Source organism: Haliotis rubra, unplaced genomic scaffold, assembly GCF_003918875.1.
Source record: "Haliotis rubra isolate DU_JTF1 unplaced genomic scaffold, ASM391887v1 Scf711, whole genome shotgun sequence".
NCBI classification, from domain to species: domain Eukaryota; kingdom Metazoa; phylum Mollusca; class Gastropoda; order Lepetellida; family Haliotidae; genus Haliotis; species Haliotis rubra.
In genome coordinates, this window is record NW_025767426.1 from 266,360 (window position 1) to 279,760 (window position 13,401).

The window sequence follows — 13,401 nt, forward strand, 5'->3', positions numbered from 1 at the left end:
GAAGTATATAAAGAGAATTTACTTTATGCTAAATTACGTTAAATTGATGCTCAAATATCACTCAATGTTACCAGAGCAAGTTTAAGAAGGGGAAACTACTTCCATGCACAATACTTACGTGGCTTTCCTTCAGCCATTTCTATTGCTGTGATGCCTAAAGACCACAGATCACTCTGGAATACAATGTTACCATGTTCAGTCAGCAAACATCCATAACACACTGATACTATGATTTCCATTGGTAACTGAACTCACTTTCTTACCAGAAAGTGGAAGAAACACTTCAAATTGAAGTTATTCTGACAAACATTGTTCAAACTTTATATTCAATCAACGCAGTGTCCATTTCGCCAACCTGTTTGGCATGTTCTTAATATGAAGAATGAGACAAAAACAACAAGAAGACAAAGTCATCAATATCCCCCCGCAACGGCAAAATACTCTTTATGAATATGTCTACTAGTTATGATTATGTCAAATGTTTTGGAGTGTATACAGCAAAGTGGAAGGAGAGTATAGAAAGGTTTTTAAGATCTGCTCCAGAGAGGTGCACTACCACCAAATTCAGTTGAAGCCTAACTTGTTGCCATGGAAATGCAACAAGATGACATCCTCACAGTCACAGCCTAAGTCACGTTTCCATGGAAACCACACAAAATTAAATTCATATCTGGGTCTAACCCCCAAAAGGCACATCTAGGGATCATGCTTGACATATGTACCAAGTTTGATGAAGCTAGCATGTATAGTTTGGAAGATCTGCTCCGGACAAGATGACATCCTCATGGTCACCGCTAAGTCATGTTTCCATGGAAACCACAAAAAATAAAATTCGCATCTGGGTCTAACCCCCAAAAGGCACATCTAGGGATCATGGCTGTGTACCAAGTTTGGTTAAGTTAATACCAATAGTTTAGGAGATGTGCTTCGGACAAAGTGTGACGGACCCACGGACGGAACTCGTTTCTATATCCCCTGCAACTTCGTTGTTGCGGGGGATAATTATCAAGAGATTTATGGGGTTCACATCTGATTTAATCCTGTTTTTCAGCCAGTCAGAACACAACACATACTCCAATTCCAACATATAGATAAGGTGAAAATATGATGCCTTCTGTTGATGACTCTTTAGTTGCTTATACAGCTATGATTGACTTAACTGTCATCTCAACTGAACAGTCTGTGTTTTGTGAGAAGAACATTCTTATATTGATCAGAAAACAGAATCCGAGAATGCTACCATTGATAGATAACACAATTCTGTGGTTAAAAGTCCCTCCTTTAATCTTCTGATCTCCCCATGGTTTCCCACGCTTACACTTACACCAAAACAATATCACTTCTCGCTCTAGTCTCGAACCTATTTACACATATAATACAAACGCCTGCAAAAAAGGTGGAAAATTAACTTCCCATATCAGGACCCTGTTCAACAAAGCAATCAGAGGGCTAGACTCTCTCAAGCCTATGTTAAAGTAGGGAACTTAGGATCACCTAAATGCTAAGATCGCTCCATGGAACGGGTTCCAAAAAACATCTGACAACCATCCAAGCACACAGGCACTTTCACTCACATACAGCGTGTGGCCATATCATAACGGACAATTGTAACGGCGTTGATATCGTGTTTTTAAAAGATTGCTACTAAAAAACGACACCACACATCGTCGTAATATTTTGTCAAGTGATCGACCATGAGGTCACGTGTCTGTCATGTGACTCTATTTTTAATCAATTTGTCGTCTGGAACATATTGTGGCTATTTCCGGCAACAATCCGGGAAATCGGCTGATTTGTCGGAGCCACTTTAGAAATTAATTTTAATAAAGTTTCAAAGTGGCGAAAAATGTTCCAACATTGCAAGATTGTTTGGAATGCCTCGAAGCAGCATATATTCAGTGGTAAAGTGGTTTAATCGACGTGGATCAGCCAAGAATGCTCTCAGAACAGGCTGTATGAGAACACTGACTCGTCGGGACAATCAACAACTTTTGAGGTTGGTCAGAGACAATAGGATTTCACCTCTGGATGAAATAACTGAGAATTTGAACAGTAGGGCTACACGTGTATCGGTGAGGACTGTAGGGAGACGATTATATGAAAATATATTTCATAAACTTGTTGTCAGAAAGAAAATCCGAATTCATGACTATAATGTCAGAAATCATTTGGACTGGGCAAGGGGGCAACGATATCGTACAGCGAATAATTACTGAAATCAAGTAATCTCCTCTGACGATTGTAAAATTATCATTGGGGAAAACAATCGTGTTTTTGTTTGGAGACAGCCCGGTGAAGAATACCTCCCGCAATGTCTTTGTCCAGGACGACAGCCATGCGTCCGTTTGATGGTGTGGGGTTGTATCACCTGGCATGGTGTTGGTACCATTTGTGTTGTTAATGGCAACATAAATGCTCAGAAATACACAGAAATCCTCGATGATATGCTTTGGCCCGTTATAGCCATACCTTTTCCAGGAAACAGGTACATCTTCCAAGATGACAATGCCCCTGTACATCGGGCCCGTGTTGTTCAAGATTACAAGTGACAAAATGACATTACTGGAATGTTGTGGCCTGCACTGAGTCCAGACGCAAATATTATTGAGAACTGTTGGCTCTACCTGAAGAATAGACTTCAGAGACGCCAAAGCAACATTCAGTCGAAGTGCGGGACGTGAAGTGCGGGACATCTGGGAAAATATTCCCCACGATTTCATTGATTCCAAGGCGGATATTGAAAATAATCAGGAACAAGGGACACATCACAAAATATTGAGGTAAGACTGTTTATATTTAACGAGTTATGACACTTTGAACTCCCTCGTAAATTTGTTGTCAACAATCGGTCTACCATGTTTGTACGTAATAATATGGCCACCCGCTGTACATCCAACATGTACAAATATACATACCCTATTGTCATAGGTAGCATCTGGATTTTCATCACAAGCTATAACTTCTGACGCCATCCTGAAACATACAGTAAACATATCAGTACATGGATTTTAAACTAAACAATGTGAATCTTAAAGAATGAAATAAGAATGAAGTAAACACACTAAACGTCATTCTTGAGTGAACTAAAAGAAATAGGTGAGGTGAAATTGGGTTTAACATCGTGCTTGAGAATATTTCGCTCATATGACGGCGTGCATGCATGTGTATGTGTATGTGCGGCTGCTTGTACTAGCCCAGACTGATGCTGGTTTTATAGTGCTAGCTCACTGAGATACCATGCCGCAGTGAAGCATGAATACCCCACTCAGACACAGTATACTGACTCCGAGCTGACCAGTCCTTGTACCCATTCATGTCGAGCGCCAGGCAGGGACCAACAAGTACCATATTTTAACGTCTTTTGGTATGACGCGGTCAGGGATCGATCCCGTGACCTTCCGCTCTCTTGGCGGACGCTCTAACCACTACACCACGGAGGCGGTCTATTAAAAGAAATAAAGATATAAAGAAACTTCCTGGATCCCTATGCTAAGCCAGAATGTGTTCTGTCTGAGTCTAGTGCCAACTTGATACTCAAAGTTCCTGATGGAGGGAATACTTTAAACTTGTACTTGTAAAACAGTTCATGCCCCCAACCATTTGTATCTTGGTGAAAATGTCCTGTCAACTAGAGAACATGTTTCATTTTCGATGCGGTAATAATTCTTAAAAGCAGTCATTATTTGTGTAATGAACACATTTCTACATGCAGTCAATGTTTGTGTAATGAACACATTTCTACATGCAGTTAATGTTTTTGCATGGAGGTTTTACAAGCTTTTTTGATATGTTCCCAAATAACAGAAAACTTACATATTTTAAACTAAATCACACAAAAACACCAGTCTATAAAAGTACAGCACTCCATGAGAAGGACAATGTGTTGGTCCATGTGACGAGAGCTCAACTCACCAGTAAGGAGTTCCTATGAATGTATTTCTCCTCCCTATTGTCTTGTCTAGCTGAGCACTAACACCAAAGTCAACTGGAATAGATACAACAAATAACATTAGTACCACAAAACAACTGCCAATAATGTTATGTTTGACAGGTATCAGGACCAGTCAGTCCTATGCAGCAACTAGTCCATATAGGAGTGAATGATGTTAGAGGGGGTTACATGACAAGCTTTCCCAAAGTGGACATTTACACATGTTGCTGAACAGGACATCCCAAAGTGGAGATATATATCTGTAATGAAACTGCCTTGTTAAGTTTCATGAGCATTGTTGCATCTGGGGCGATGACAGGGATTCCGTTAGTTAATATTGGGTTGGATCGGGAGAGACTCATCCTGTTTACAAGACCAGTGAAGGTCCCGGGTTAGAATGAACCTTCAGTAACCCATGCTTGTCGCAAGAGGCGACTAACGGGATCGGGTGGTCAGGCTCGATGACTTGGTTGACACATGTCATCGGTTCCCCATTGCGCAGATCGATGCTCATGCTGTTGATCACTGGATTGTCTGGTCCAGACTCGATTATTTACAGACCGCCGCCATATAGCTGGAATATTGCTGATTGCGGCGTAAAACTAAACTCACTCCTCTTTACAAGACTCGAGTACCATAGCAAGAGAGATAACTCTCTACATGATACAGGTTGACAACCACTTAAAACTGTTACCAGTGGACTGTGGCTGCAGTAGGCCAATGAAATTGCATTCACTATAAGAAAGACAATTGAATTCTCTTTATTAAGTATACAAATTCACTTGCACAAACTGTTTCTTGAGGGTTTTATGTACTAGTTAGAGTTTGCAACTGTGCAATTTCTTAAAATGCATAAATCTCCAAGAAGCTATTTAAAAAAAATTCTTGGATAAAAGCAAAATGGAGTCAATAAATAAGGTAAACAATCAATTTCTATGACATCAGAAACAACCAAATACTCAAGTCAGAGTCAGGCAATGACAAAGAGCCATGGCAGTTCATTTTCCCCCTATTTCAGCTCCTTGTCCCAGCCCTAGCTGATTCTATAAGATGTAATCCATCTTACAGAATACTTAGATTGATGCTCATGCTGTTGATCACTGGATTTCTGGTCGGGACTTGATTATATACAGACCACCGCCGTATAGTGCTGAGTGCGACATAAAACAACAAACAAACCTCTTATGACCATGCTTACTGAATGCATTTGACACTGAAAACGTATTTTACGGGGCCTCTGCTGAATTCCTGTTATTATTAGGGGTGGGTATATTGCAGAGAATTTGCATATTGCGATATATTGCGATGCAAAAGCTTATATTGCGATATGTATTGCAATATATTGCAAGCAGGTTTTTTTCAACAACAAACTACGTATAATCGAGTTAATGCTTGATTTATAAAGCAAAAACACAACAAAATCACTATGCTTGATTAAGATTTAATAAAAACTTTTAATCATGACAAAAAAACAAATGTAAATAATATTTGGCACAAATTAGAAAAAAGGAAAGGAACAACTTAAAAAACGGAAATATCCGAAGATTTCCGAGTGTTACGAAGTTTTCCGAATGCATGTCAAAATACCGGTTTTCGATCAGTGTATCGCCATGCGTATCGCTTTCATGTCTGAACCAGTAAATACCGGCAAAAATGAAAACAACCACTGGAGATATTGCTGCAATCAAGGTACATCACAATATATGGTACACCAATTTGACATAATCAGTTATCACTAATATCTCACCCACAAAGGCTGGTTAGCTGTACTATATCAGTTCAACATATTGGTAATTACTGTTAACAAAATGCAAATGAGTGATTTCGAATGATAAGTTTATCTAATCCTTCTGTCTTTTTTAATGTTGACAAAAACCCTCTCTGGTTAGCTTTACATCCTGTTCATGGTGTATGCACTCAATAATTATCAGAGTCACATGATGCACCTGAAACTCTGAATTGCACTCTGTACTCACCTAATTTGACTTCTGCGTTGTCTGTTAATAAAACATTTTGGCCTTTGATATCCCTGTGGATGACTCGGTTTTGATGTAGGTGGGCTAGGCCCTGGAACATGAATATAGCATGGTCATATACATGGGTCAGTCACCATACTTCAGTCATCCACATTTCAGGTCAGAATCGGCCTTCATAAGCCCATGTTGGTGACTGACAGGATCAGGGGCTCCTTTCACGAAGCAACCTTTACTAAGGTTAACCTTAACGCCCATTCTTTAACATTGCACTAAGGTTACCTTAGTGACTTACGATCACCTTAGTGCTTTGTGAAAGGAGGCCCAGGTGGTCAGGCTTGCTGACTTGGATCATTGCATCCCACTTTCGTAGATAGACAGAGATGCCAACCCTATTTTGGGCCTAAGTGTAATACTAGAGGTCAGAAAGTGTAATTTGGACCTAAAAAGTGTAATATTTGTCTGCCGATCGCTTCAACGTAGCACAGGGTTTCACGAAAGGAAGATTCTAGGCAGAAACACATGTGACCAATCATTATGAAGCTCCATACATCGAAAATTGTTGGTCATATGACTCAAAATACGTTAATTCCTGGCAAGTTAATTAGAATGAGTGAGATGCTAAGAGTAAGCGATTCCTATCGGTGCAAGGCCATTTGTGCACCCCTGCACCTGTGCGTTACGAAACACTTCCCTGTGAAAATTTATCCACTCTATTGATTTTCGTAAAACGAGTAGTAAAGCGTAATTTTCGCAGATTAAGTGTAATGGTGTAATTTAATGGTCAAAATCGTAATAATTATGCCTAAAGCGTAAGGGTTGGCATCTCTGGATAGATCCTCATGATGTAAATCACTGGATTGTTTGGTCCAGACTTGATTATTTGACTGCCGTCATATAACTGAAATACTGCTCAGTGTGGTATTAAATAAACGATAATGTTATCTACATCTACATCCATGTCACAATCATAAAGTAAATAATACAGGTGAAAGAAAAGAAATGATCTACATCATTTTAACAGTGTCACAATGTATTTATAATTAAACATCAATATTCCAAACTTTACCACAAATGGTTACCTAATAATGTTATTACTCATTGAAATGTTTATTTCTATAATGTTCAACATACAGTGGATCCTTAATAAATATTTCATAAAACATTTTATAACGAGGTGAGTAGAGGTGAAATTGGGTTTAACGTCGTACTTGAGAATATTTCGCTCATATGACGACGTGCATGCATGTGTATGTGTATCTGCTTGTACTAGCCCAGACTTAAGCTGGTTTTATAGTGCTAGCCCACTGAGATACCACGACACAGTGAAGCTTGAATACCCCACTCAAAACAGTATACTGACTCCGAGCCGACCAGTCCTTGTTGTACCCATTAATGCCGAGCACCAGGCAGGGACCAACAAGTACCATATTTTAACGTCTTTTGGTATGACGCGGTCGGGGATTGAACCAGCGACCTTCCGCTCTCCGAGCGGACGCTCTAACCACTACACCACGGAAGCGGTCATTTTATAACGATATAATACCTCCAAAAGTTCTTTCATATTTGTTTATTTTCATCTTCACTAAAACAATGTTAACCCTCAAGTCAGTTAAAGATTCGTACAACCAATGACTCAAGAATCCTCTTCACAAACTTACACATGTATTTGAAGGACGCTAATAGTATAAATATAGACACAGCAATGAAACACTGAATTCATGTTTATTTACATAAAAAAAACTCTAAAAAAAAATCATCTTGAACGTTTCATGATAAATATTTATCCTCCTGCTGAAGTATTGATCACAACATATTTTTCGGTTAGTGTAATGGACCAGTTTCACTTCGTGTATTTGATCATTCATTCAGACTGACATGCTACCCACCCGCAGGATCTCCCTGGCAATATAGGCAATCCATTCTTCCTTCAGACAGTTGCCCTTTGTTGCTGGAACAAGATGAGAGAAAAGCATGATCAAAATTTGATTCAAAACATCAAGAAGAATTTGCAAGCAAACTGTGGACTTTAACAAACTGCTGTGGGTGTTGGTGAACAATGACTCCTATTTCATCTGTGTAGAATAAGCAGGTATTATCCCCTACCTGCCAAATCTGAAGAATTAGAAGGTTTCTGAGAAACATGTGGACAATTCACATTGATTACTTAGAATCCATAAATGGAAACTTGGAGCCCAGCTCCGTATTTGTATCTGTCAGCTTGAATATTGGCCAGAACGATGACAAAACACACTGCTGCACAGATACCTGGGCTGGTGGGGAAACTAAAGTTATACTGTTTTAGTGTGGCATGATAAATACATGAAAACCTTAAAAACATAATTTAGTACATGTTTTGAATGTTCACACTGATGAGTTGATTATACCTTTGTCTATAAGAATAATCGTGCGCCATAACGAAGCTGACTCCCAGAAAACTGGTTCCAGCTGTGCATGTCTTCAAACAATGTGTTTGTTCCTTTATGCTTCAGCATGCAATTATATCACCATGAAGTGTGAAAAATGGTTCATGGACCATAGAAACCATTTTGAGACATGTTGAGTTCTGTCACTGGGGTATGATGACATATGACAGTCATGGTTGACATTGTGAGTCATGACATACAGGTATGATGACACATCACTGTCATACAAACTAGTGGTTGACATGGTGAATGATGACATACAGGTATGATGACACACCACTGTCATACAAACTAGTGGTTGACATGGCAACATGACATACAGGTAGGATGACACACCACTGTCACACAAACTAGTGGTTGACATGGCAACATGACATACAGGTATGATGACACATCACTGTTACACAAACTAGTGGTTGACATGGTGAGTCATGACATACAGGTATGATGACACACCTGTCATACAAACTAGTGGTTGACATGGCGACACATAACATACAGGTATGATGACACACCACTGTCACACAAACTAGTGGTTGACATGGTGACACATGACATACAGGTATGATGACACAACACTGTCATACAAACTAGTGGTTGACATGATGAGTCATGACATACAGGTATGATGACACACCTGTCATACAAACTAGTGGTTGACATGGCAACATGACATACAGGTAGGATGACACACCACTGTCATACAAACTAGTGGTTGACATGGGGAGACATGACATACAGGTATGATGACACACCTGTCATACAAACTAGTGGTTGACATGGCGACACATAACATACAGGTATGATGACACAACACTGTCATACAAACTAGTGGTTGACATGGTGAGTCATGACATACAGGTATGATGACACATCACTGTCATACAAACTAGTGGTTGAAATGGCGACACATAACATACAGGTATGATGACACAACACTGTCATACAAACTAGTGGTTGACATGGCAACATGACATACAGGTATGATGACACATCACTGTCATACAAACTAGTGGTTGACATGGTGACACATAACATACAGGTATGATGACACAACACTGTCATACAAACTAGTGGTTGACATGGTGAGTCATGACATACAGGTATGATGACACATCACTGTCATACGAACTAGTGGTTGACATGGTGACACATAACATACAGGTATGATGACACATCACTGTCATACAAACTAGTGGTTGACATGGCGACACATAACATACAGGTATGATGACACAACACTGTCATACAAACTAGTGGTTGACATGGCGACACATGACATACAGGTATGATGACACAACACTGTCACACAAACTAGTGGTTAAAATGGCGACACATGACATACAGGTATGATGACACACCACTGTCATACAAACTAGTGGTTGACATGGCGACACATGACATACAGGTATGATGACACAACACTGTCACACAAACTAGTGGTTGACATGGCGACACATGACATACAGGTATGATGACACATCACTGTCATACAAACTAGTGGTTAAAATGGCTATTACATGACATACAGGTATGATGACACATCACTGTCATACAAACTAGTGGTTGACATGCATTACATAATACACATAACATACAGGTATGATGACACACCACTGTCACACAAACTAGTGGTTGACATGCTATTAATAAACATAACATACAGGTATGATGACACACCACTGTCATACAAACTAGTGGTTGACATGGTGAATGATGACATACAGGTATGATGACACACCACTGTCACACAAACTAGTGGTTGACATGGCGACACATGACATACAGGTATGATGACACATCACTGTCATACAAACTAGTGGTTGACATGGCGACACATGACATACAGGTATGATGACACACCACTGTCATACAAACTAGTGGTTGACATGGCGACACATGACATACAGGTATGATGACACAACACTGTCACACAAACTAGTGGTTGACATGGCGACACATGACATACAGGTATGATGACACATCACTGTCATACAAACTAGTGGTTAAAATGGCGACACATGACATACAGGTATGATGACACATCACTGTCATACAAACTAGTGGTTGACATGGCGACACATAACATACAGGTATGATGACACACCACTGTCATACAAACTAGTGGTTGACATGGTGAATGATGACATACAGGTATGATGACACACCACTGTCACACAAACTAGTGGTTGACATGGCGACACATGACATACAGGTATGATGACACAACACTGTCACACAAACTAGTGGTTGACATGGTGACACATAACATACAGGTATGATGACACATCACTGTCATACAAACTAGTGGTTGACATAATGAGTCATGACATACAGGTATGATGACACACCACTGTCATACGAACTAGTGGTTGACATGGTGAGTCATGACATACAGGTATGATGACACACCACTGTCATACGAACTAGTGGTTGACATGGTGAGTCATGACATACAGGTATGATGACACAACACTGTCATACAAACTAGTGGTTGACATGGCAACATGAAATACAGGTTTGATGACACACCTGTCATACAAACTAGTGGTTGACATGGCGAAACATGACATACAGGTATGATGACACACCACTGTCATACAAACTAGTGGTTGACATGGAGTCATGAGATATAGGTCAGGCCACCAAATCCATGCTGCCTCTTACGTGCACCTATGTAGAGGACTTATTGATACCAGTAGTGACATATGGTAATCTGCTTACACAGATCAGATACTGAGCTTGAAACAGGAAATTAAATGTTATAGATCTATACAACAGTATCGAAAAAGGTGAAAGGCATTTCTCAACACTGTCACAACACTGCATATGTTAATAGAGTACAACTTGAACACAAAGTTCAAACATTAAAAAATAACAGTACGCTACATCTTACCCAAAGGCACACATAAGACCATTTATCTAACCTGGCAAAATGCCCAAATCAATGGAGACACATGATGTTTAAAAAATTACAAGAAATCTATGAAGTCTCAAATGACCATTTTTAACTTTTCACACGTTCGTGATAATGAACTCGTTAATTTCAGCAAGCACATATCTCAACGTGCAGGCGCGTCATCAACAAACCTCTGACATATTTGCAATGATATTTTTTCCCACATCAAGAACCCTCACCTACACACTTGACATACTGCACCTTATTTGGTGTGTCACATCACTAAGTGGAGATATCAACAGCAGGCCAGCAGTCGTAGGCCAGTATGGTCTGCTTTCACGGTTTACACACTTTTCAAAACCAATCCTCTTTATTTGTTAAAAAAAAAATATCAATATTTGTTAATTGCATTTTGTATTTAGTTGCTTGGTGTTGTTTGATTTGTATGAAAAAGTAAATGCTAACACTTCTGAAAGTGCTTTAACATGCATAAATTATACAATACCATAGTGAGTGAGTTGGGTTTTACGCTGCTTTTAGCAATATTCCAGCAATATCACGGTGGGGTACACCAGAAATGGGCTTCGCATTTTGTACAATACCATAGATACTGGTATATATTATATACTTTAGAGGCTTTCGTCACTGGTTGGCAACAGTTTAGGCTTCATAAATGCAGCAAGTCAACAACAGCAACTACTATTGTACATAAATGTTTCATTTGCATCTTTTAATTTTTTCTGATCCAGCTTGATGGTCAAGCAAATTAAAATCTAACCAATTTGTTTGTATTGTTTTTCTAATAAATCAAATCTGCTGATCAAAATCTTTTGCTGCCTTATTCGCCTAAAAGTCTAGGTACTCATTCTGTTAAACAAAGACTGACTGACTGAGTTTTGTTTTACGCCACTTTTAGCAATATTCCAGCAACATCACGGCTGGGGACACCAGAAATGGGCTTTACACATTGTACCCATGTGGGGATTCGAACCCGGGTCTTCGGCGTGACGAGACAACGCTTTAACCACTAGGCTACCCCACCGCCCCTGTTAAACAAAGAATGACTGAGAAGTTCACTAAAGAAAGTTCTGTTTTCACTTTCCCTAATACTCTGCTGCAGCAGACCCACTGATATGTGTAACGTTGGTAAGAAACAAGGTGAGTCACTGATTTCACTTCTAATAGGATCAAGTCAGATCAGTGCTGGCTTGGAGGACTTACAGCCAAGTTGGTTAATATTATTCACCTGTTATTTATCAAACATTTGCAATTATTGAGCTATGTCTGTAATCCTGGCTGGCAATTGTGTTGGTTGATGATTAAGTGTGAATTGGTGCATGGACGGATTCGTATTAGTTAACCTGTTGAATCATAACATGGATTATAAGCTTGCACATAAATATACTACTCAACCACTGACTAGGATATTAGTGTCAAGGTGGGATTGCCTGCTGCTTATTTCTTGTGTACATTATCTCCTCAGTATTTCATAGCAATGAAACACATCTCAGCTTCATGTTAAGATACAATCATACATGTACAAGGAGCTATCTGTAACATGACAACAGAGCACCCATTTCTATACGTAGACCAATGATAAACACAAGATGAACTAGCAGTGAAATATTGGACATTTTCTTGGAAAACAATTTTAAACATTCTTGCTGACAAAGCATGCTTTTGAATCAATTAATATGTATTTGTAATATCCTTTTGTGTAGATGTCATACCTAATCTGTCTCATGTAAGATATGTGATATATGGGATTACATTGTCTCAGTGAAGTACAGATTTTCGTAATTTGTTTGGTTCAGTCATATCTGGAATTCATCCCCAGGCACATTTGACCACTTTCTACATGGCATTGTGTACTCTAATCTGTCTTAGTCCCTGAACCACAATATTTTCCCTTCCACCCAACCTTTTCTTCAATTCAAAAGCCTTAAATGAAGCTAGTCTAGATTTCCTAAGTTTCAGGTTCTAAATCTCCAAGCAACTTTTCAATTTAAATCGACTTATCTGTCTCTATCAAAATCATATCATATACATTGAGAGTTAGTCTACTGTCACATCATCGATGTCCAATACAGGCGCTACATGTTTACATTCCTGACCGCCAGGTTCATGGATACAGGACTTCCTGATCAAGCATCCTGTCTGTGGGTCGGTGGA

General features: G+C 39.4%; 1 protein-coding gene across 1 annotated transcript in view; it reads right to left on the reverse strand.

Annotated features, from left to right (window-relative positions):
• Positions 1-13,401, reverse strand: part of LOC124259176 (misshapen-like kinase 1) — a 186,133-nt gene that overhangs the window by 120,937 nt on the left and 51,795 nt on the right. The window contains 5 exon segments of the mRNA XM_046693274.1: positions 119-173; positions 2,916-2,973; positions 3,913-3,985; positions 5,908-5,998; positions 7,794-7,855. Coding sequence (XP_046549230.1) covers positions 119-173; positions 2,916-2,973; positions 3,913-3,985; positions 5,908-5,998; positions 7,794-7,855 — 339 coding nt within the window.